General features: G+C 33.5%; 1 protein-coding gene across 1 annotated transcript; it reads right to left on the reverse strand.

Annotated features, from left to right (window-relative positions):
* Positions 1-263: 263 nt before the first annotated feature.
* Positions 264-1,220, reverse strand: LOC131183036 (uncharacterized). Its single transcript, XM_058152759.1, has one exon. It carries the CDS (start codon positions 1,218-1,220, stop codon positions 264-266), a length of 957 nt encoding a protein of 318 aa, XP_058008742.1.
* Positions 1,221-24,046: the final 22,826 nt, after the last annotated feature.

A 24,046-nucleotide genomic window follows, 5' to 3' on the forward strand; every position in this document is an offset into this window, starting at 1 on the left:
TTTATTTTTTCTAAATTTTTCTTATTCTTTATTTGGTTAATTTATGCCTCCTTACTCTAGTTTGAGTGTAGTTCTAGACATTCTAGCTGTCTGAATAGACGTTAGTCATTAGAATAGTAGAATGTACGGACTACTTAAAGTGAGGGCATTACAATTCTCCCCTTCTAATAAAAATTTCGTCGTCGAAATTTACTCGGTGTAAATAGTCAAGGAACTGTACCTATCCTCTTTCATCTTGTATACAGAGTCTATCATTACATATACTAAAGTATGATAATGAGAAATGTACCTCTAACAACATGTGCCGACTCTGGTCCCTCCTGTGCTCTCATAGCATATATACGAGGTGCTACTCTAACCTCGGGCCGCTCAATGGTCCCAGAAGCTGGTCTTTGTGATGTACCCATCGCCTCTGGCCTAGCAAGTCGTCTACCCCTCTGAGCTGCAGGGGTAGATCTCTCAGTCGGTAGTGGGGCAGTGGGAACACTCCTATGGGGACAATCCCGTAGAAAATAATCAGTAGCTCTGCATTGGAAGCATCCCTCGGTCAACAATCGACACTCTCCTCGGTGCCTCCTCTCACAGTAGGTGCATAATGGTATGGAGGTTAATCCCTCTACTGCGGTGCCTGGAGAACTCCCCACTGATGCTCTGGACTGTCCTCCTCTTTGTGTAAACTGAGACCTCTGTATCTGGCCCTGGCTTGGTGAACCCTTAGGCCTCTTACCCTCAGAAACTGGTGTACTGGATTGACCTTGCCCAAAACTCCTCTTTCGGTGTCTATCTCTCCGGGTTTGCTCATCATTTCGTACTCTTTCTACATTAAGAGCTGCGTCCACTAACTTGGAGAAGTCTGTATACTCATGTGCCATCACTATAAGTCTAATATTGTCATGCAGTCCATCCTCAAACCTAAGGCATCGATCTGCCTCTTTTGGCATTATCTCTGGGGCATATCTTCCTAACCTCACAAATTCTCTCTCATACTCAGAGACCGTGAGCTGCCTCTGTTTTAGAGTTAAGAACTCTCTCCTTCTAGCCTCTAAGTATATATGACTAATATACTTCTTCTTGAACTCAGTCAAGAAGAAATCCTCAGTAAGCGCTGTCAGCTGCACTGCTCTAGACACTATATCCCACCACTGATAGGCTTTCTCTTGTAGTGACGACAGAGCGCACTCTAGCTGCTGCTCTGGTGTATAGTGTAACTGCTTTAACATTCTCTCAGTCCGCTCTAGCCAATGCTTAATAGCGGCTAGGTCATCCTCCTTCTTACCTATAAAGTCACTGGCCCCATACTTTCTTAACTTCTTTAGTGGGGACCGTTATGTAGGTTGTGGCTATGAAGTGGCTCCGGTAAACTGGTGGAGCATCTGAGTCATTTGCTTGAAAAAAGCTTGCTATGCTCTGCCCATGGTACCACGGGATGACTCCTCTCTCTTGTCTCACCCTTGACTGTGGACAGGTGCATAACTACCAATCTCCTCCTCCTCTAGTCTGTAAGACCCTTCCTATGAATGATTGGACTCCATCAATCCTATAAAACAAACAAAAACAGATTTGTATTAGTGTCACCTCGACTCCTAAATAAGGGCTCATACATGTTATGCTTACTATATCTTTCTATCTATCTATGCCTAGGAACGCCTAAACCTTTGCTCTGATACCAATAAATGTAACACCCCTCACCCGTCTACAGTGTAGCCAAGCAAGGTGTGCTACATTTGGTGCCGGAGCACGCTATCCTGTCTTGTCGGGTACATTATTATTCTACTTTTTATTTAATCGTATTATCTTATGTGTAGAAAATTTTTTGTATCCCATTTCATTGATGGAGACTCAGATAGAGTCTCTTCTATTTTACTAGTGCATAGCGGGTTTATTTATTTTACCTGTTAAAAATACACATCCATATCATTTTTCATAAATCATGTCATGTCATCATAATGCTTATACTCATTTCAAGTAAATAAAATACTACATTTCATTCATATAAAATTAAGTACAATATTTACAATTTATATACAAGCCAAAAATTTAATTACATGTCTTAAAATAATTTGCATCATTTACTTATGTACAGTGATCCCAAAATGCAAAATTTAAATACACATGAGCCCTACCCAAAATGAACTGGTGAGGTGACACCGACCCTGTAGCAGATCTGATCCTCTTTATCTGTACTCTCCTACTACTGCTGCAGCTGTTGGTGCTCTCCTGTACCTACGCGATGAAAAAATCAACGCGCTAAGCATATTGCTTAGTGGTGCATAAATTGAAATAAAAATATCAAAATAATTGAAATAATTATCCTGCTTATAACATTATAAAGAAATATACAATTATATGAATTTACAGTCTTTTACATGTTTATAAAGCTTTGGAAGCAATTAAGTTAATCGGGATCTTTTTATTCATGTATATTATATTCGGTTTTATATAATTTATATTAATGGTTCTCTCATGTACTTGTTTGAATTTAAAATTTTATTTCTCATAACTGTGCCAAAGTAACCTATGACAGACTATAAAGACTGGATACAAGGGAGTATACTAGTTAGACATCCGTATGTCTATCTAGTATACAATGGTCATGTCAGGCAAAAGGCCAGTGGGCAGGCATAGGCCAGTAATAATAAAAATTGGAGCTATGGCCATGGGGCAGGCATAAAGCTAGTAGAACAATCATCTTAGACATATGTTGTCTGTCAATGATTATTGTTGTGGGCAGTACTGCAATATGTACTCCCTAATTGGTATACCAATCAATCCAAGCTATATAAATGAGTCTAGGTGTACTGTGGGCAAAATAATGTTATTTAATACTCATAGTTTCATTGATCCATGTCATTTTCATGCTTAGCAAGTTATTGTAATTTATTTCATCTCATATGCCAAATCATATTAGGAACCTTTCTCAAGGTCCAAGTTTAGTATCTTAGATTCACTTAGCAATTTGGCCAGACCCTTATTTGGCTACACTTCCTTCATGGAAGTTGTTCCTCTATGCCTTGTCTTTGTTTTCCCTTTTGAATCATGTCATTTGAAGTTTTAGAACTCAAGTTATAGTCAAATAACCATAACTGGTTCATTTCCTAATTCTGGTTCCTTAAATAGGCAGATTTTAGAGTTATAATTTATCTAATTAATTGAATATGTTACAACCAAAATTAGGCCTAGTGTTCTTCATAGAAATTGTTACCCTGTGTCTTATGGTTACTAAAAAATTTTAATTACAATTTTCCAAAATTTTTAGAATTAGTTATGACCAAATCACTGGCCTGGACTTTGGTACCCTGTATCTTCAGGGTCCAAGTTCTGGTCAGTAGATTTGACTTAACTTTTAGGGTCCTTACACTCATAGTTTGAGGGAGGTTCCTGAATCAAAGTTGGAGCCCTATCTCTTAGGTTTCCAGAACAGTTTTTTTCATCCCATTTGGGATTTCCTAGTGGAAGATATGGTCTAAAAACTGTTCTGGGGTCAAGTGGTCACTTAGACAATTTCCAGGATTTGTATGCTAAATTTACCTAGCCAATTGACCTAGTTCTCTTAATTTCTGAGTTTTGGTTAAAATACCAATATTGTAGATCTATATCTTTTGGAAATTTTACCACTGGTTTCATGGCATTTGGATTTTTGTAGACCAAGTTATGGCCATTTTGCCAAAACTGGTCGGGTATGCCTAAGCCCAAAATTCTCAGACAATTTGGTTATGGACAATTTTGTTGACCTAATTTGTGCTAACAATTTGGCTTGGTTAGAGATATTTCTGGGTTCTGTGTTCTTCATGGAAGTTGTAGTCCTATGTCTAATCTTTCTAATGGTATAAAATTGAGGTCATTTGGACCTGTCTAGAGGGAGTTATGGCCAAATGAACATGTACTGTTCAGTTGGTCAATTTTCTGGACTCAGGATTTGGTAAGCTGGATTGGGACAGTAATTAGGTCAAGATTTGGATAGAATTTGGGCATAGTTTCTTCATGAAAAATGGGGTATTTTGAGTCTAGTTTCACCTTCAATTGACCTCATACCAATTGGAGTTATACAATTTCAGTTATAGCTCAAAAAAACACTGGACTCATAGGTTTAAATTTACTGCAAAGAACATGCACTCTCTATATTCATTCCTCCTTACTCCCAAACTAGAATTTGTCATTCATAACACTTCAATTAAGCAATAATCAGTCTCAATTTGATCAACTTCAAGCACATAACATAAAAACCCTAATAATTAGGTCAAACCCTAACTCAATTGTCCAACTTATGCAACATACTTCATTCAACTTCTACTGCACTTAATATCATTAATCATCATCACTAAACAAAGTAAAGTAAATCAAAATAATCAAGATCTATGGTCACCAAGGCTGCCGAAAATTTAAATTCCCTCATACTCAAAATTTTCTTTTAATTTCATAAAAGTATACTTAATTTAGCATGCTTCAACTACTTAAGGAAGAAAGGAAGGATGTTCAGTGCATTAACCTCTTTAATCACTTTCTTGGCTTGTTAAAACTTTGAGTTTTCTACTTCTTGTGGCTGCCTAGAGTTGCCTTGTGATGTGGGGATGAAATTTAGTGAAAGGATATTAGGATTTTATGGTGGGATTTAAAGAGAAGTTAAGCTCAAATTTGGACAACAATGGAGGAAGGAGTTGCTTGGAGTGTGCCGACCATAGGGAACAAATGAAGAAGATAGCACCTTTTTTTAATTATTTGATCTTATTTATTATCTTCCTTATCTCTTAACAAAACTTGTTAATATATATATATATATATATATATATATATATATATATATATATATATATATATATATATAAAGCTTATTTCTTTCTTTTCTTTTCTTTTACTTTTTCTACCATCATTCGTCATTTTAATTTATTTTATGTATTTTTAATTTCTCTCATTTTAATTGACATTTAGGTCAAAATTCAACTCTAGGGTTGAAATGACCAAAATGCCCTTCATTAGGCTCATCGGGTTATTTTTGGGCTGTACCGATAAATAAATTTTCCTAAATTTTCTTTGGCATTTCTAATATCATTTAGACCTCAATAACTATTCATTGGAGTCCCAAAAATTATTTGCCTAGGGTTCCTCGTGGGTCTGGGTTCAGAAACTATCTTCACAGTCGCTTCTTCGTATGGTCACCCATTGCTGTGACCCCGGCTCGTTTAACTCATTTGCAATTCATTTCTTTTATTTTTTCTAAATTTTTCTTAGTCTTTATTCGGTTAATTTATGCCTCCTCACTCTAGTTTGAGTGTAGTTCCAGACATCCTAGCTGTCCGAACAGACGTTAGTTGTCAGAATAGTAGAATGTACGAACTACCTAAAGTGAGGGCGTTACAGTGTAAGGGACCCCGTGTAAAGGTCCCTGGCCCGTGTAACCTTTTGTACCATTATTTGATGAAGAGTTTCAAAGCTTCAGAGAGTTACATGGCTTGCCCCATGTAATGGTGCATAGGTCGTGTAATTTGCCCCAGCTAAGATACCAATTTGACTGCGACACTATTTCACACGATTCAAAAAGACTTCTAAGGTCTTTAGAACTCTAAATTAAGGGTTTTTGTGCCAAATGTAAATACAATAATTAGAATCAAGATAGGGATCATTTCTTTTATATTCAAACTTAGATTTTCAGTAATTTGGAGAGATTTGCACCAAGGTTGTTAAGAGAGATGTACAGCTGAAGTTCTAGAAGTTTAAAGCTGCAGAATCTTCTATTCGGGTTCCTTTGTTCTATTTCTTTAGATGTTATGTTATTGTTATTTTATTTTTAGTTTGACTGTTGAACTTAACATGAGTGAGTAGTATTCTTAATTTTAGAATTACGGATGTACCACTTTTAGCTTTATTATGGATTTACATTAATTTTATTTAATAAATTTGAAGATTTGTTCTTTGATTCCATTTCTTGTGATCTTAATATATGCTTTCTGTAGAGCTCCACTTAGTTATGATTCTAGATATTAATTGAAGGACTGAAAGGTAAAGATTAATGTTGAAAAATAAAGATATTGAACTTAGGGTTTTTAACCTAGAGATATGCTGAGATCCTATGTGGAGTTCATAATTAATCAAAGAGCTTAAAAGGTCTAAATTAAGATTGATCACCACGATATTAGGGTTCAGGTTAATTAAGATACACCTTGAGTGCTTTGAGAGAGGACTTAAGATAACTTGGGATTAATTTCCTTCAAAGTGATAACTCTCCAATTTATTGAATAAAAGAGATTAGATTTTTAACAAGTTGAAGTGTGAGCCTCTAATTCTGGAATTGCTCATATTAATTGATTATCTTAGTTAAATTATTTAGCTTTCCTTTACTTCATTAATTCTAGTTAATTTAGTTTAAATTCTCATCATTATAATTGGTAGTCTAGATAGTTGTAATTGTTTTTTAGTTTAGTACTTACCAAGTTCCTCGTGGGAACGATACTCACTCATCACTGTATTACTTCTTAATGATCCGTGCACTTGCAGGATTTTGCACAACATGCAGGCTGAGGTGATAAGAAATTATGGTGACTATGATGGGTTTAATATAGGTAACAATGATTTTGGGTTCATTTCACATGATTAGATTATCCTCAAAGAAAATGAGTTTGAGAAATGAAGAAGGCAGAGGAAGAGATTTGATGAGGTGGAGATTGTGTTCTTATTGTATAAAAAAATGTTAATGCTATAGCAAAGCAACAACTACTAATAAAAAGGAACTTGTAGTCAGGACAAAGTAATAATTCACACTAATAGTTCTTAGCCATATTTCATGCTTTTTCTTTTGGTGGTCACTTAGCTTTAACTTTACAACTCGTTCCATCTTTCTTCCTTGAGGATAAGGAGTCTTAGATGAGAAGAATTGATATGATAATAAGGAATAAGGATGAAATGATGTGTAGGGGTTTAGTTAAACAGTGTGTTGAGCTTATGGTTGTTGCAAGGTTGTTAGCTAGTGTGAGCTGGGAAGACACATGGAAATCAATGATTAGCTGATGTAAAAGTAGTTAGCAAGATTATAGCTATTTGTTAATGTTCTTGTAATGTATAGCTGATAAATACCTTTGTACATAATACTATTCATCATCTTTTGAGTAATATACAATGGGTATTGTTGTTGATGTTCTCTAAAATTCATTTTCATGTATCAGCTTATGGTATTGCAAGGTTGTTGGCTAGCGTGAGCTAGAAAGACATGTGGAAATCAATGATTAGTTGATATAAAAAAAACTTAATGAGATTATAGCTATTTATTAATGTTCTTATGTTGTACAGCTGATAAATGCCCATGTACAAAATATTGTTGATCATCTTCTGAGTAATAAACATTGGGTATTGTTATTGGTGTTCTTTGAAATTCATTTTCATGTATCAGTGGTATCAGAGCCACTCGATTCTCGAAGATGGTAGAAGGGATGCTTTCTCATAAGTGGGAACGAAGGGTTATGGTCATGATGCAAGGATTAAAGCAAAAGCAAGAGGCTTTGTAAAAGGAAGCAGAGCAACAACATCAGTAAGCTTTAAAAGAAATTAAAGCTTTACTTATTGGTTTAAGTTTGAGAAATATGGAGATTGCTAGTAATGTGACTTAAGGAGAACTTATAGAAGTAATGAAAGATCCATTAGAGGATCTAAAGAATTTGAAATAAGAATCTACCTTGAAAGATTACATGGATTCTTTTGATCAATTGTATTCAAAAGCGGGAATTCAAGAAGGCGAAGGATTGAGTTGCAAATTTGAGTGAGAATGTTTAATCCAAGAACACTTTCAGAGGCTTATTCACTAGCAAGGTTGCAGGAGATAACTATAGCCACAATAAAGAACAATGCTAAACCAGCTGCCAAACCCACAACCTTTGTAAATACATCATTTCTTTCTTCTACTTCATCCAATCTTCAATATGATTCTCCTAAAAATACTTCATTTTTTCTTCTACTTCATCCAATCTTCAATCTAATTCTCCTAAGCCCATGGTCACTTGAGACCAATCTGGTCTTTTACTAGCACCTTTTATTCAGTTACCAAAACTGGCTAGTGTACCTTCAAGATATCCAAGATCTCTTATTAGTAAGTTTGGGCTTCTTGAAAATTTTGAAAGTAGAAGAGTAATCGAGGAACTATAATTGATTAATGTTCTTCTATTCAGTGTGATAATGGTACAATTTTTGTTTGTAAATCTTTTATAGTTTATGAAGGTGAAACACATATTATTACTAGAAAAATTGAGAAGGAATAAGAAAAAGTTAGTTGGAAAAAATATAGGAATCATGGGGCTTGTGGTGAGTTTAGTTTGGGTGATAATGATTTTGGGTTCTTTTCACATGATTATATTATCCTCAAAGAAGATAAGTTTGAGAAATGGAGAAGGTAGAGGAAGAGATTTGATGGGGTAGAGATTATTCTTTTATTGTTAAAAAAATGTTAATTCTATGGCAAAGAATTGGGCAGAAATAAATATTAGTAAGAATTGTTCTTTTCAAGCTACCTTCCGATGGCACAACCAACAACTATGTATAAAAGACAACTTAGAGGTAGGACAGAACAATAATTCATTCCAATAGTTCCTGGCCATATTCCATGTTCGTCATTCATCTGATGGTAACTCAGCTTCAACTTTATAGCTTGTTTCCTTCTTTGTTCTTTGAGGACAAGGAATGTTAAGGGGGGAGAATTGTTATGTGAAGAAGGAATTTTAGTTTGATGAATTGAGTTAACAAAGAGGTATAAGGCTCTAAATGGCTGTTATGGCTATTGGAATTGTTAGGGTGGGTTGCATTACTGATGACACATATCAAGCTAAGAATGGAGAAGATCTAAGTTAATTAGCATGAGTTTTTAGTGAGATAAATTTTGTTACTAGTATAGCCAATATATGCTAATGTAATGTGTTATAGAATGGTTATTGTAAAAATACAATTTTGGTTGATTGTTTTTAGTCCCAAATTTCTTTTCTTCGTATCATAAACTCAACACATCATTTAACTAAACCCCTACACTATCTCATCCTTATTCCTTATTATCATTTGGATTCTAAAAGGTTTACGAGAACACTAAACTTCTATGAAGACTCAATAAATCCAAGAATAAAAACAATACAAAAATCATCAATAAAGAGTAAATTTATACTCATAATTATATAAATTAACAAATTTAAAAAGATTTGTATTTGAAAAGGAAAAAAGGGAAAAATACAGAGAAAAAGATAGTAATAAAGGATAGTGAATCTTTACAAGGTTTGAGTCACCACTAATACTGCAAGTGTGTGTTGGTTATTTTTTGGGTGATAACTCCTATCATTTTTCTGCCTAGGGTAGTCTCAGATATTATGGTAGTGTTAGGAAAGATAGTACTCAACATGTTAGGGTCAAGTCAAGTTGTTAACAGTCTATAATCTACATAGGGAGAGATTTAACTACAAAAGTACTTGATGTAAAGCAGTTCAAAAAAAGAAAGAGAAAGGCACTTGAAGCAAACAATCACTAGAATGATTAAAGGAAGAAAATTCAATTTTGTCCCTAAACTTTTGGCCCATATTCAAATAAATTCATTAAGTTTTTATTATAATTAATCTATAAATTTCTTCTTCTTTTTTTTTTCCTAAAAAAATTTCTTAATTAATCTACAATTTTTTTTAAAAATTGATATACAACTTTATCATAAGTTTATTAAGTCCAATTTTTGGAAAAAAAATGAAATAATGACTTCTCATAAATTTTTATATTTTACAACAACAACAACAACAACAATAACAATAATAATAATTTAATGAGAAATATATTAATATTTTATTACTAGAAAATTATAAACATTATTATCATAATTTTTTTAGCAAATAATTGAGTTTGTTTAAACTTACATAGAAAGTTGTGGGTTAATTGGAACAAAAACTTAAAAAATTGGCTTATTTGGAAATAAACCAAAAGTTTAAGGGCAAAATTGAGCTTTCCCTCAATGATTAGACAATACCTTTTTCAACTAAGTGTAATCATGAGTGAAATTCCTCATCTTTTCACAGTTATAACAAGTCAATTTTTATTTCTTTCTTACCCTCTCTTTCCTCTACTCTAGGTCTTCATTGCCTTCTTGGGCATAGATTCAGACTTGAATTTTAGATGCTTACAGGATTGCTTTCTCTTATTCCCTTCACTAGACTCAACCACATATGCTTGAGAGGATTTAGCAGCCTCTAAGAGCTCTTCCTCTAATTCCTAATGGTGCTCAATACCCTTAAGGGGCTTGACACTTTCATTGTATGCCATATTAGCATGCATATGTTCTAAAGAATATGGTAGGAAGTGAATAACTGCTTGGACCTGCAACTTATTAGTCAAGATATTGCCGACAACTTTTAGCTCATGGATCCTATTTGATATAGCCCTTAAATGTTGTTTCATTGTAATATGAGGGCATTTGCAATAGTTATCATATTTGATAGTTAAGTTCCTCAGTCTTATATTATAAGTTAAGCTAAACTTGAGCTGAAAGAGCCTCCCATAACTCATAAGTAGTGTTATGCAAGTAAAACTCGTTAAGAAGATCATCATGTACGCTACTCAATAATGTGATTTGAACAATGCGGTCCTTTTTAAGCTAATTCTTGTAAAGTCATATATCCTTATGGTGTTGTGTAGTATTACCCTGAAGGGGTGGTTCCTTCACATGTGTAAAGACCCAATTTGGGACTGTTACCAGTACTAAGGGAATGGGTAGGCATGAAGCTTTCAAAACCTAGCAAGCCTAAATATTTCTGGCATAAGCAAAGGCGTAGCCCATTTCAGTCATAAAACACTTAAAACATGAAAATAACATTTATGTACGTCATAACATATTGAGTTATAAGCATAGTAGTCCTTCACAAAATTACATGTCATAAAAAGAGTTCCACAAACCTTACTTTACTTTTTTTAAAACATAATGAGGCATTAGCCTCTAGAACTCATAGCCTGAATGTGCTAGACTGTATCTTCAACTATTGTCCCTTAAAAGGAAAGACAAAGAAATGGGCAAGCTTAGGGCTTAGTTAGTAAAGGCCTATTTAGGGAAACATAACATTTAATAAAACAATTTTATAATCAAGCCTATGTCATGCATCATTCCCATAATGGTTTCACAACATAAACAATTCACATCAAGGTCATTCAAGTCACTAGTGGTTTCTTAGCCATTTCATAACCATAACATAATTCCAATATGCCTAGCCCATTAAGAAGCTTCTCAAAACTTTTTCTTAACATTCACATAATGGACACTAGTGTGGGGTATTGCAACATGGTAGGGTCTCCAAGACTTCTTATTCATCCAACGCAAACTGTATCTTATTGTGCCAAATGTTGAAGTTAGCATTGTCAAGCTTTTCACCTTTGTTAAGATTAGTGACATTTTGCTTTGATGCCATGGTCAACTGAGAATGCTATAAAAATCTCATATATATATCGGTATCATATACACATGTAATTTTGCAATATGCACTCAATTAAATAATAACAATTTAAACATAAGTCACGCAAAGAAAAATTAGCTACACTCATAGTCACATTACATAATTTGTGTCTTAATTTTCAAATTAATTTGCTATATGTAAAATTATAATTTTTAGGGAACAAATCATGTAAAATTTACTTAACTGAACATACTCCCACTCAATTTAACATCCCAGGCATTTTTTTAAACAAAACACAACATGTGTAATATTTTTAAAATTTCTGACATTTTCAAATTGAATAAAATTAATTATAAATTATCTATATGTTGAAGAGAATTATATTCAATTATCTACGTGCCCAAAAAATACCAGAAATAGAATTGGACTTGCTTTAAACAACAATGTCTTAAATGGTTTAGCTCACGTACCTTGGTTTCATTTTTTATTTTATTTTATGTATTTCTTAAAACAACACATGACCGAATGAAACTTACAAAAAAATAATAGAAATATGCAAAAATTTCAAGTCAACACCAAACAATAGCTCACAATAAGATTTACATGCCTAGAGCTCCCCCTTAATCCAAAAAAATGACCAAACTATCCTTAAACTCATGAAGGATACAATTTTCCATCAAATAAAAAAAATTCTAGAAAATACTTCAATCATACAAAAATTTTAGAAAAAAAATATAAATTGACATAAAATTAATCAAATAATTTTTTTCAATTAAAAAATAAAAAGAAAAAACACAACTTCAATGTAACAACCTAATCCGGGACCACTATTGGCCTAAGGGATCAGGTAGGCAAGGAGCCACCAGAAACCATAGCAAGCTTGAACATTTCATTTCATAAATAGTAGTGGGGCCCATTTCAGTCATAAAACACTTTAACATAAAATAACTATATTTATTTCATACAAACATTTGATTTACAAGTATAGTAATCCTTCATATATTTACATGTCATCAAAGAGTTCCATAAAGTTTACTTATGGCTTTTAATAACATAATGAGGCATGGCCTCTAAAACTCATAGCCTAAGTGTGCTATATTACATCTTCAACTCTTAGCCCTAAAATAGGAAGACAGAGAAAGGGGAAGGGGAAGGGAAAGGGAGTGAGCTTTGTGCCTTAGTGAGTAAAAGCCTACTTTGTGGCGCGGTGGGGGGAGGGGGGGAGAGGGGGCGAACATATAATAAAAAATTTACATATAAAACATATGCAATGAAACAATAGTATGGGGTTCATAATATTAAAAAGTCACATCAAGGTAATTCATGTCACCAGTGATTCCCCCCATCCCATGTCATTATCATAAACATTTGTCCAATGTGCTAGACCCACTATAGGAGCAGCTCCTTAGGACTTTCTCTTTATCATTCATATCATACAAGTGGAGCCAAACACACAAAATTATCATACCTAGAGACACAAAATTGCCTTATTCAAACATCCCATATCATAAGTGAGCTATTTTATGTGTGCATGCCTTTCCTTTACTATACTTTCCAATATGAGAACGAGTGGGTCTTCCATGAATTAGCAACACAATACAAGTAATGATGTAGCATCTTCATGAACAAAAAAATATATATTTATATGGATAATCCTAGGGATGCAAAAATAATTAATAAAATACGTAATGATGAATGGATGCATATGTATGCATTAAGAAAAATATTAAAAGAGTTTAGTAGATTTTACTTAGAGTTGTTGGGCTCTATTACCTCACCTAATGCTAAATGGCCATTAGATCCTTTGTCTCAAGTCTTCTATGCCTTATCTTTAAGTCTACAAGGGAAGGGATGTAAAGGTTCTGAGATTAGGACCTAAGCATATTTAGTTAAATTTTGGATTCTTAGTCTGGGCATGTTCAGTAGCCAAAGTTGGCCATGCACTATTTATGTAACTTTTCATGTGAATTAGCTATTGAACTTTGATCCATTATACTATTTTAGACTTAAAACCACTAAAAATACTCTTATTAACTTAAATCTATAAATAAAATCTCAAATCAATTTTTACATTAAACCCTAAAACAATTTTAAACCCAAAACTAATACTACATTAAACCCTTTAAACAAACTAAGAAGAAGCAGAAAAAGGCTTACTTTTCTTTGCTAGAGTGCAGGTAGCAGGTTGTTATCCATAACTGCTTTAATTCCATTTTCTCATAATGCTACCATGGAGCATAGATATTAAAATCTCAAGAGGCAAAGGATTGACTAGAGTCACCACCCGAATGATAATTGGAAAAAATACTTTAGAAGGGTAGTGGATGACAACTCTACCCCTTACAGAAGTCCACTACCTTTCTCTTACTATGAGTCCAATGGCCTAGGTTTGGGATAGTGGATACGAAAGTGGGAAGATGTTAGGCAACCTCTCCACCTGTGTCACACCTTACCACTCTGTAAGGCATAACATGATCCTGTAGAATACCTAATGAACTACCGTACTTCACCTACCGATAACTCATTAAGTACCCTACAAGGGATTTTAAAACAATTTTCTTACTTTTTATATGTGGTGAGCATTTCTAAATAGATATTAAAACATTTAATTAAAGTTGAAAACTAGTTAAAATTTTTGGCCCATTTTATTTTTCCGCAATTTTTATAAAAATTTCGGCAGAGTGTCGTCTGTATTTTGAGAAAACAGTTCTTCAAATACCTGAAAAAAAGCACTTCCAATAATTTTTCTCAACAACTACTTCAATTTCACAATCAATCTCAATCAATTTCAACACATTTATCGGCTTTCAAAATTCAATTCCACCATTTTCAATATCCAACAATCATCAAATACCATTAATGAATTTCATTCAATTCAAAATAAAATACTACCATTTATATTTCATTAATGACAAGGAAATTTATATACATCATTGGAAAAATTTACATTAAAAGAAATTCAAACTAAATTTTATTACAAACTTTATACAAACTTTGTACAAGCTGCTCAAGACCAGTTTTACATGTCCATACATTTATGTGCAATAAATACATCAAAATAAATATTTACAATCAGGGTATAAATTATACCCGATAGCTTCAAAGCAGGAAGCTTCTCTGTCCTCAGCAGCTCAATCTGCTGCTCCTCTAGTCTCTATATCTGCGACAGTAATAACAGCTATCGCTGAGTACTAGGACTCAGTAGTGCACAACATACTAAAATAATCTTTATGCATAATTTAAATCACATTTATTCAAAAATTGAACTGAATATGAGAATTTAATACAAAACATGAATTATGAGATTTTAATCCAAAAAAGTTCATTTCGAAGTGCCAAAACACATTTCATAAAACCCACAGTTATATCATGCCATTCAAAACAAATATAATCTCAATAGCCAGAGGCTAAGGAGAAGTCACATTACAAAGCTAGCTAGCTCAAATATATGGATATCCATTCAATTTCTTCTTCTACTGGCACACACCTCAACACTTCAGCCAGAGAAGGAATCAAAATTCGAAACTAATTACCCCCACTAGTCATGCTAGTGAGGTGTTCAAATATATGGCCATGACACTGTGGTTTCAAAACTTATCTTAACAATTTACTAAACATTTATGCCACCCAAAATATACACAAATAACTTTCAACAATTTAATTCAAAAGCATAATAAATATTTCATCATAATAGTGTCACAATTCAATATTTCAAATTATTCAAAACAATATACAGAAGATAATTTACAAAAATTATATGTTGTGCACAAACCTTAAGCGAGTCACCTCATGGCCTTGACTCGATTCCTCGGGTTCTTTCCCGGTGTTCCTTTCCACTGAAACACACAGTTTCACAGTGTTTCAGTACCATAACTTAAAATAAATCCAAAAATAAATTTAAATTCACTTTTACCTAGCTCTAATGTGCTAAACTCGATGTTCTTTAAATTTTATGCTTCGGGGTTACTATTCACTACACTATTCAAGTCAATTTGTTGACTTTCTAAGGCTTAATAGGTATGGGAATTCCAACTTCACCCACATACCACATTTTGGTCACTAAATTTGTTGGTTTTGGTTGTTTACTCAAATTCTAAGTCTTTTAGGCAATTTTGCAAATTTTCAGTTTTGGTGTCTTGAGTTGCACTGTTCCATTGGTCATTTTACTGTTAGAATTTGGCAAAACTTTCTTCATAGAAAATGTTACCTATTATCTTAAGTTTATTGTCCTTTTTTAATCACTCCAATTGGAGTTTTGTAGCTCAAGTTATAGCCATTTGAACCATGGCTGCCAGATTGGACTTAACCCAGATTTCTGGGCAAATTTTGGTTTCAGCAGTTTTAGGTCACCAACTTTGGGTGGCGAAATGACTTGGTTAATGGTATAATTTGGGTTTATGTTCTTCATGAAAGTTTTAGGTCTATATCTCATCTATCCATTGGTAAAATTTCAGGTCATTTAGACCTGCCTAGCTCAAGTTATGGCCAAAAGAAAAAATACTGTTCATTTGGTCAGTTTGTACAGGGCAGACTGAGATTTTCCGGATTTGGTCAATTTGTTCACTAGGTTTTGGTCACTTTTTGGGCATGGTTCCTAAATGAAAATTGTGTCATTTAGTGTTTATTTTCATTCCCAATTGGTCTCATACTAATTGGACTTGTAAATTTTTAGTTTTGATCCCTCAAAGGGAACTTGGTCCTGCTGCCAGCAGCATGACCACATTGAATCCGAATTTAACCTTAACTCCAACGCTTCCAACACACTTCATTTGGTCACAAATGACCATTTCTCACTTCAAACTAAGTCAAAGACATCATTTACCAAATTCTCACATTTTTTTCTCTAAATCCTAAGTGTCCAAAACCCTAGTTCACAAATTCTTTGCATTTAGCTAATTCAAAGCCTTTAACTATAATCACTCAACTACTTGAGGTTCATATTCCCATCCAAATCAATCAAACCATGCAAATCAAACTCCCCACCATATTGGCCAAAATTTAGGTTTGGTCCTCACAATTGTTTTTGTTTCATTTCTTTAACTTCTAAGTTACTTTAAGCTACAAACACAACTAATAAATATCAAATTTTCAAATTAGGGTGCTTACCTCCCCTTGGATTTGAATTCTCTAATTTCCTTCTTCTTCTCTTCTTTCTTTGGTGATCAATCTTCTTCTCAAGTGACTAAAACAAGTTTTTATGGGAGAATTTGGGGCAAGGTAGGGTTAAATGGGTGTTTACAAGCTTGAACTCAAGCTTTCATGGAGGTGAGCTTAGGGAGAGATGGCTGTCGATTTCCTTGAGGTAGGAGAAGGTCATTTTCTTTTTTAATTTTTTATGTCTTTTATGGTTACTTTATGTAATTGAATTAGTCAAATATGGTGGGAAATTAAAAATCCATTTTGACATCATTTTGATGTCATAAAAGTGATGTGTTAACTTTTTAACTTTTTTTTTTCTTTCTCTTTTTTTTTCATTTATTTTTCCTTAATTCTTTAATTTAATTTTTGATTCTGAAATTTTCTTTTCTCCGATTTTATTTGATAGTTAGGTCAGGAGTCAGCTCTCGGAATCAATTGACTAAATTGCCCCTCGCCTGTTCAACCCGATTTGCAAATAATTCAATATTTCTTCTGGCTCTCTGACCTAATTATTTGACTGGCTTAACAATTCTTTTTCATGATTTTCTCTTTTCCATTGTGTTCGTAAGGGTCCTAAGGACTGCAGCGTCACATTTTACGATTCAAAATTTGAGTTTAAATCGACTTCGTAGTCATTCCCGAGAAGATCACCCATTGCTGTGACTTTCGGCTCGTTTAACTTCTTATGTTCTGTTTTTCTTATTCATACTTAACTAATTGATAATTACTAATTATTTCTGTTTATGACTTCTCTAGTTGTCTTAAGTGTGGTTCTAATCCCTTAATTGTCCTGACCGACTTTGGTCACCAGAATAGTGAAATATACCAGGCTATGCAAATAGGGGTGTTACAACCTGGACTTATCTTAGAACAAAATCCAACTCCTTACTTATGTTTCTTATAGCTTATCTTATTATTTCTTTATTAAAGTTCATAATCATACAATACAAGTCAAAGTTAAACATGCACATATTGTTCGTTCAAACATTTAACACCCATTTCATGTGCATATAAGTAGCGCTATGTCATCTTTGGTTTCTATGTTAAGTTTGTTGCCATGTTTACCTTGTTACCCTATTTAACATGTTTCTAATTTCTTTCATGCCTTGGATTTGATTTGCACATTTTGGAAGACAGTTAAGGATAGAACAACCTTTAAGCATGCATCTCATGTCTCTAATATGCATTATTTCTTTTAGGTTACCAAATTATCCTAAGTTAGTTACTAAGTTAATTTACATGCATAAAGTTATAATGTAATAAAATAGACATCCAAAGAAATGAGGGAGAAAAAAAATATTACAACCCCCTTTAGCCTACAACTAAAAACCGGAGGGAGGAGAAAAGAATTACATGTCCCAAAAATAAAAAAACTTTAAAGATCTAAAATCTATTACAAGGCCCACTAGGCTTGATACCCCATGCAATAGGCCTTTATGTCTCCTTTGTGCTTTAGCCCACCTTTGGCACTCCTAAGGTTGCCTTATTGGTCTTGGATCCACTTGCCTTGTTTAGGTGATTACTTACCTTGTTTGGGAAGATCTCAACTTCCATGTTTGTGTACTTGCTTTGTTGGTTCACTTACCTTTTTGGCTTACTTACTATATTAAGCTAGTTGTCATATTTACAAACTATCCAGGAATGAACTTACCAAAATTAAAAGATATAATTAAGGTACCAAACCAAGAATAAAAAAAAAAAAAGAGGGAAATATGTAACAAAGTCTTAAGGTTTTATAATTCAGCTAGAGCTGTGAATCAACCCCAACCACCTTCTTCTTTGGTCCAAACTGGGTAATCAAAGGCCCAAAAACACCAAAACAACAAACAAAATGGGTTATTATGGATCAAACAACAAAATAAATTGTATTGAGAAAATTAAAACTAACTTTTTAATTTTTTCTGACACAATAGTACAAAAAATATATATAAAAAAGTAGAAACACGCATGAAAATGGATGAAATTTTATGGGGATGCTCCTAAGACATTAATAAAGAATTTATAAAAAAGAAACAATTGAAAAGCAAAACTAAAAAATTAAATTCAAATTTGTAAAGAGCTACTATTTACAATTACCCAAATTCTAATGCATTATCTTAAAATGAGTTTGCATACTAATCTATAGAGAATTTTAGAAAACACAAAACATCAAAGTTTTATAAGGCATTCTAAAATTCATTTTATGCTCAGGAATCACTAAAAATGGTGAATTCATCATCAAGTTGTGGCCTCTCAAAGTTCAGGTTCGTGCAGAATTTTACAAAATTAGATACAAACTTTAAAAAATCACAACTTAAATTCTATAAATCAAATCAAGATGAATTATATATGGAAGTTGCGTGATTGTTCATGAAGAATTTGGAAAAAAGAAATATGTTTAGGACCAAAAGATCTACCTAGCTATGACTTATAAGCCAAACAGAAGCTAAATGTATTGAAACCATATACGAAGTTTGCAAGATGCTATTAAAATATGTTCTACGACGTTATGACTAAAAGAAAGCTAAAAATACATTAGAGAGATGTAAAGGAGATGTTATACATGTTTATATTATATTTAGATCACATTCTCACCTTTTAGAAAATTAAAAATAACAAATAAAGGTAAAAGAAGAGATAGGAGAGTGGAATGGCTTGTGGCTTCAGTGTGCGAGTGAGAAGAGAGGTGTGTGGTTTTGATTTTAGGAGAGAGAAGTTATAGATTGATGATGTGTGGTTGTTTAAGAGGTTAGAATGGTATTTATAGGCTTTTAGCTATTTAGGAAGATTATGCTTAACCTAATTAGGAATAGATTTGACTTAATGCTCTCTTTCCTATTTAGGTGACTTGATTTCCTAAAGAGCAAGAGTATTTCCTTTCTCTCTTACTCCAAAATCGGCAAGGGTGGATTGTATGCCCATATTTGTATTTCTTATTTTATTGTTTTATTATTTTGTTCCTATTTTGGCTTGATTTCTCCCTAAGTGCAAGAATAAGTCCACATTCATTCTCTACTTACTCTTGTTGGATGAATTGGGCTTAGTACAAAGTCTTAATAAGCCTTACTTTAGTTGGCACTGCTTAGGCTCACTATGGTTCATTGTAGCTTTGGGTTGGGTCCTACTGAAACACAGGAGTGCTGTGCCTTGCTTACAGGCTAACCCATTTTCTTATTTTTATGTCTTTTGTAAACCTATTTTTATTTTTAACATTTAAAACATCTCATAAACATCTCTTTAGTATTTTTATCATTCTTGAAGCCTTTTAATGCTTTCATCATTGGTCTCCTCACTGCCTCAAATGTATAAGTTCTTTAAGGAACAAAAATTAGGGGTCTATGTAGGGTTTCCATTAGGAGAAATTTCTATCACTTCTTCCTCAAACTACTTAGAAAGAGAAGAAAAAAGGGTGTCTTTACCCTTTTTAAGAGATTCAGGGTGATTCTCCTTCATATGGGGTTAGGGTAGAGAGTTTTTAGGGTTATGGAATAGAGGGAACAGAGAGAGGGGAGAAAAAAGAGGAGAAGTGGAGAAAATGAAGAAGAGGGTTGGTGAAGCCCAAACCCCTTTCGGTTTATATATCTTGTCCATACCAATATCAGTAGTTGAATATAACCTTAAGCTGCCAAACTTACCTGGATAGTCCTATTACATTTTAAGCCTTTCTTTTCTTGTTCTCTTTCCAAACTCTCTACTTCTTTTAGCTTTCTTTGTTTTAGGACTTTATGGAATGTTCCTTCTCCAGGTATGGATTCTGATTGCCCTAGGTGTTGAGTATTACATTCATGCACCAACACATATCTCTAAGCACATTTTGTTGTATCCATAGAGCTACTGGCACTTAATGGCTTTATCACATGTGGCGCACTTAAGCCAATTGCAGTTGTGGGGAGTATACACCACGCGCTTCTTTCCCATATTTTCTTCATTGTCATTTTTTTATTTTCTTTATTTTTTTGAGTTAAAATTATTAGTACCATCAAATCTAGATTCTAAGATGCAAAAAAAAAAAAAAAAAATCATTTGAGCTACAAACTTATCCTAGGTGACTTGAAAGTATAATTCTAATTAAATTCAAATAATATGAATCCTTATTTTTATTACTATTCCTCAAACAATTGTAAGGGCCATTTCTCATAAAATAAAATCATATTTACACAAGCTTTATTTTAATAAAAGGCTAATGTCATATTTTTTTTTTCTAATGATGTAAAGATCATATGATGAAAAACAAGATTGATTAGAAAATCATCCCACAAATGTCTTTCAAGACCACAATCCAACATGAACGTCAATCAGAATCAACTTAGAATTGACTATTAGAGTCAATTCTATAACACCCCTAAGTTCGGTAGTGCGTTCTACTGCTCCGGTGACCAGTGCTGTCCGGACAGCTAGGATGCCTAGAACCACACTTCAATGTGAGTGAGGAGACATAAAATAATGAAATACAAGAAAATAAAATACAAGAAAAATAAAGGAAAAATAATAGCAAAGAAATGTGATCAAGTTAAGCGAGCTGAGAAACCTAGCGATGGGTGACCGCACCGGGAAGTCACGGCGTGGACCGTTGATCTGCCTCGGATCATGGGAACCCTGGAAAACATTTTTAAGACTTAAATAGAACCTTATTGAAGAATAAATATCATTAGAAAGATCAAAGAAAAATTAAATAATTAGTACAAAGAAAAGTGAGAAATCGAAAAACAGACAAAACCCAGAATACTAGAAAATCGGAATGCCACGAACAGGGCATTATGGTCATTTTACATCCTGAAGTGTCTTTTGACCTAAATGTCCATTAAAAATAAATAATATTACACTTAGAAAATGAAATGAAAAATTAATTTGGTGGTACCTAAAGTAAATAGCTAAAATCATGGGTTAATGTGGGATTAAGTGAAAGTTTAACTTATAATATGATTTATTTTTTAGTGGACCACTAAGGGAATTAATTAAACACATAATGGGACATGTGTACACTTAATATGCAGCTGAAACTCCATCTTCTCCACATGAATTCAACATTGCCGTGAATGAAGGTGAGAGGAAACTCCATAGCCATTTTTCATGCAAGCTTTCTTAACTCTTCATTTTCAACTCCAACCTCTTAGGTTTCTTCATTAAACTTTGTCTACACATCACAAGGAAGATATTGATACCAATTTTGAGAAATTTGGTGAAGGTTTAGCAAGTTACAATCAAAGGTAAGTTTACATTTTTTGAGAATTCCTTTGTTAAGTTTTGTGTGCATGTTATGGGTGTTGGTTTGGTGAAAGAAAATTTTGAGTTTGAAGAGTTATTGTTGTTTTCATTTTGGACAGCCATGAGTCACGTTTTTGATGAGATATTTGTGCATATAATTGATGAGAAATAATGTTAATCATGGTGATTTAGTAACCTAGTGAATTATTTCATGTTTATATGGTGATTTATGCACTTGGATGGGAATTAGTAAATTGGACGGCACTTTGATGTTGAAGAAAGTTTGCGGAAGCTTGGGAACACTTGAGTAATTGTATGTGTTGAAGGAAGTGTGGGCAGAATATTGACCTAGAAGGATTGATGATATGTATGTAGATTGATATTAAAAAGTGTATGTAAGATTTGTAATGGTTAGGTGTGTATGTAATGGTACTTAGAAATTGTAAATGTGAATTATACTTGGTGTGTTGAGGGTAATGGTAATCTGCCCAAAATAATGTTAATGTAAAGTAGAAAATGCTTTTGGTAATGTACCAAAACAGATTGGTAGGGTATGGAAGTAAACTTTGCAAGGTAATGTGTGTTTGAATTGGGGTTTGAAAGACATAAAGAGGGCAGTGTACATTTTAGCCAATAAGTTTAAATGTGTAACCTCAATTGGTATGAGACCAATTGGAGGTGAAACTAGGCACAAAATGTGCCAACTTTCATTGAGAAAACATACCAAAATTCTGCTTGCAAGGTGACCTAAAAAAATGACCAATTCGGATTAGGTGCAATTAGGACCTGAAAAATGACCAATTGGGCAGCAGTGAGTGTTTAGGCCATAACTCACTCAAACCAGGTCCAATTGACCTGAAATTTTGACCAAGAATAGTTAAGATCCATACCTACAAGTCTTATGAAGACACCAAAGCCCAGAAATGACCATAAGCAAGTCAAAAAGCTTGCACAAGTTCGGGTCCAAAAACTGGCCGAACCAGAGTTGACCAAATTGACCAAAAATTGACCTAATTGGTACCATTTGACCAGCAATAGTATAATGACCATAACTTGGTCTACTTAACTAGGATTGACCTGAAAGTTTGCCCCGCGTGCAATAAGACATAGATCTACAAGTTTGTAGTTTTGACCAAAACCCGAAAACCGAGGGAACTTGATCGTCCGGCTAGGTCAAACCAGTGTCCCGGAATCCAGCAATTTGCATTAAAATGCACTAAACAAGAAAATGACTTTGGTAAAACGTACCAAACCTAAAACCCTATCGAATGTGACATATTAACGACACTAAAACCTAATTTACCTAAAACGCAACGAGGGTCGGTATATTAGGTGATTAAGTGAATAATTGAGTTCAGTGCATTATTTACCAAACACCATCGATAGAGACAGTTTAATTTAGTACTGAAACACTTCAAATTGTGTTTCTCAGTTAACAAGGACTCAAAGAAAAGGAAGGAAACACCGAGTCCGCATCAGTGGGGACACCATCGAGGTTTGTGCACAACGGCTATTTCTTTTGAAATTTTCAATTGAAATAAATATTGACTATTTGTATATTATTGTTTTAAATTGTGGAAATGTGTTTGATGGACACTTATTGATTGAAAAACATTGTGAATGGTTTGAAACTGTGAAAAATTGTTTGAATGATATTGATGGATACTTATTGATTGAAAAGCACTGTAAATGGTTTTTGTGGAAATTGAAGTGAATTACGAATTGTGTTGTCAATTTGTGAATGAAATTATAACTTTGGAAATTTATTGGATTCTTACGGATCATTTGAATAAAATGTTTGGAATTGTTTTGACTCACAATTGGCATGACACTGATACTATGTTCCTCCTCCATTAATGGGGTGAGTGTGATCATTCCTCCCTCTTTGACTTATCAGTCTGGGGTGAGTATGATTATGTTCCTCCCTCTTTGACTTCCCAGTCTGAGGTGAGTATGGATGAGTACTCATTAGATAGCTAGCTTCCTCCCTCATTGATTTTGATTATTGGGGTGAGTATGTCTTGTCGTGGTGTACAACACGGCATATATGGAAAAAATTTGTGTCATGGCCTAAATTGTGTTATTGATTGGCAACATTATATTGTTCAGTTATTTGATCGAATTGTGTTATTGATTTGCAAAACGATATTATTCAGTTATTTGATCGAATTGTGTTACTGATTTGCAAAACGATATTATTCAGTTATTTGATCGAATTGTGTTATTGATTTGCAAAACGATATTATTCAGTTATTTGATCGAATTGTGTTATTGATTTGCAAAACGATATTATTCAGTTATTTGATCGAATTGTGTTACTGATTTGCAAAACGATATTA

The sequence above is a fragment of the Hevea brasiliensis genome, chromosome 1 (assembly GCF_030052815.1).
Source record: "Hevea brasiliensis isolate MT/VB/25A 57/8 chromosome 1, ASM3005281v1, whole genome shotgun sequence".
Taxonomy (NCBI): Eukaryota; Viridiplantae; Streptophyta; class Magnoliopsida; order Malpighiales; family Euphorbiaceae; genus Hevea; species Hevea brasiliensis.

What these genes read in the sequence shown, in the direction of transcription:
- LOC131183036 (XM_058152759.1), bottom strand. Translation starts at nt 1,220, where the DNA reads ATGTTAAAGCAGTTACACTATACACCAGAGCAGCAGCTAGAGTGCGCT.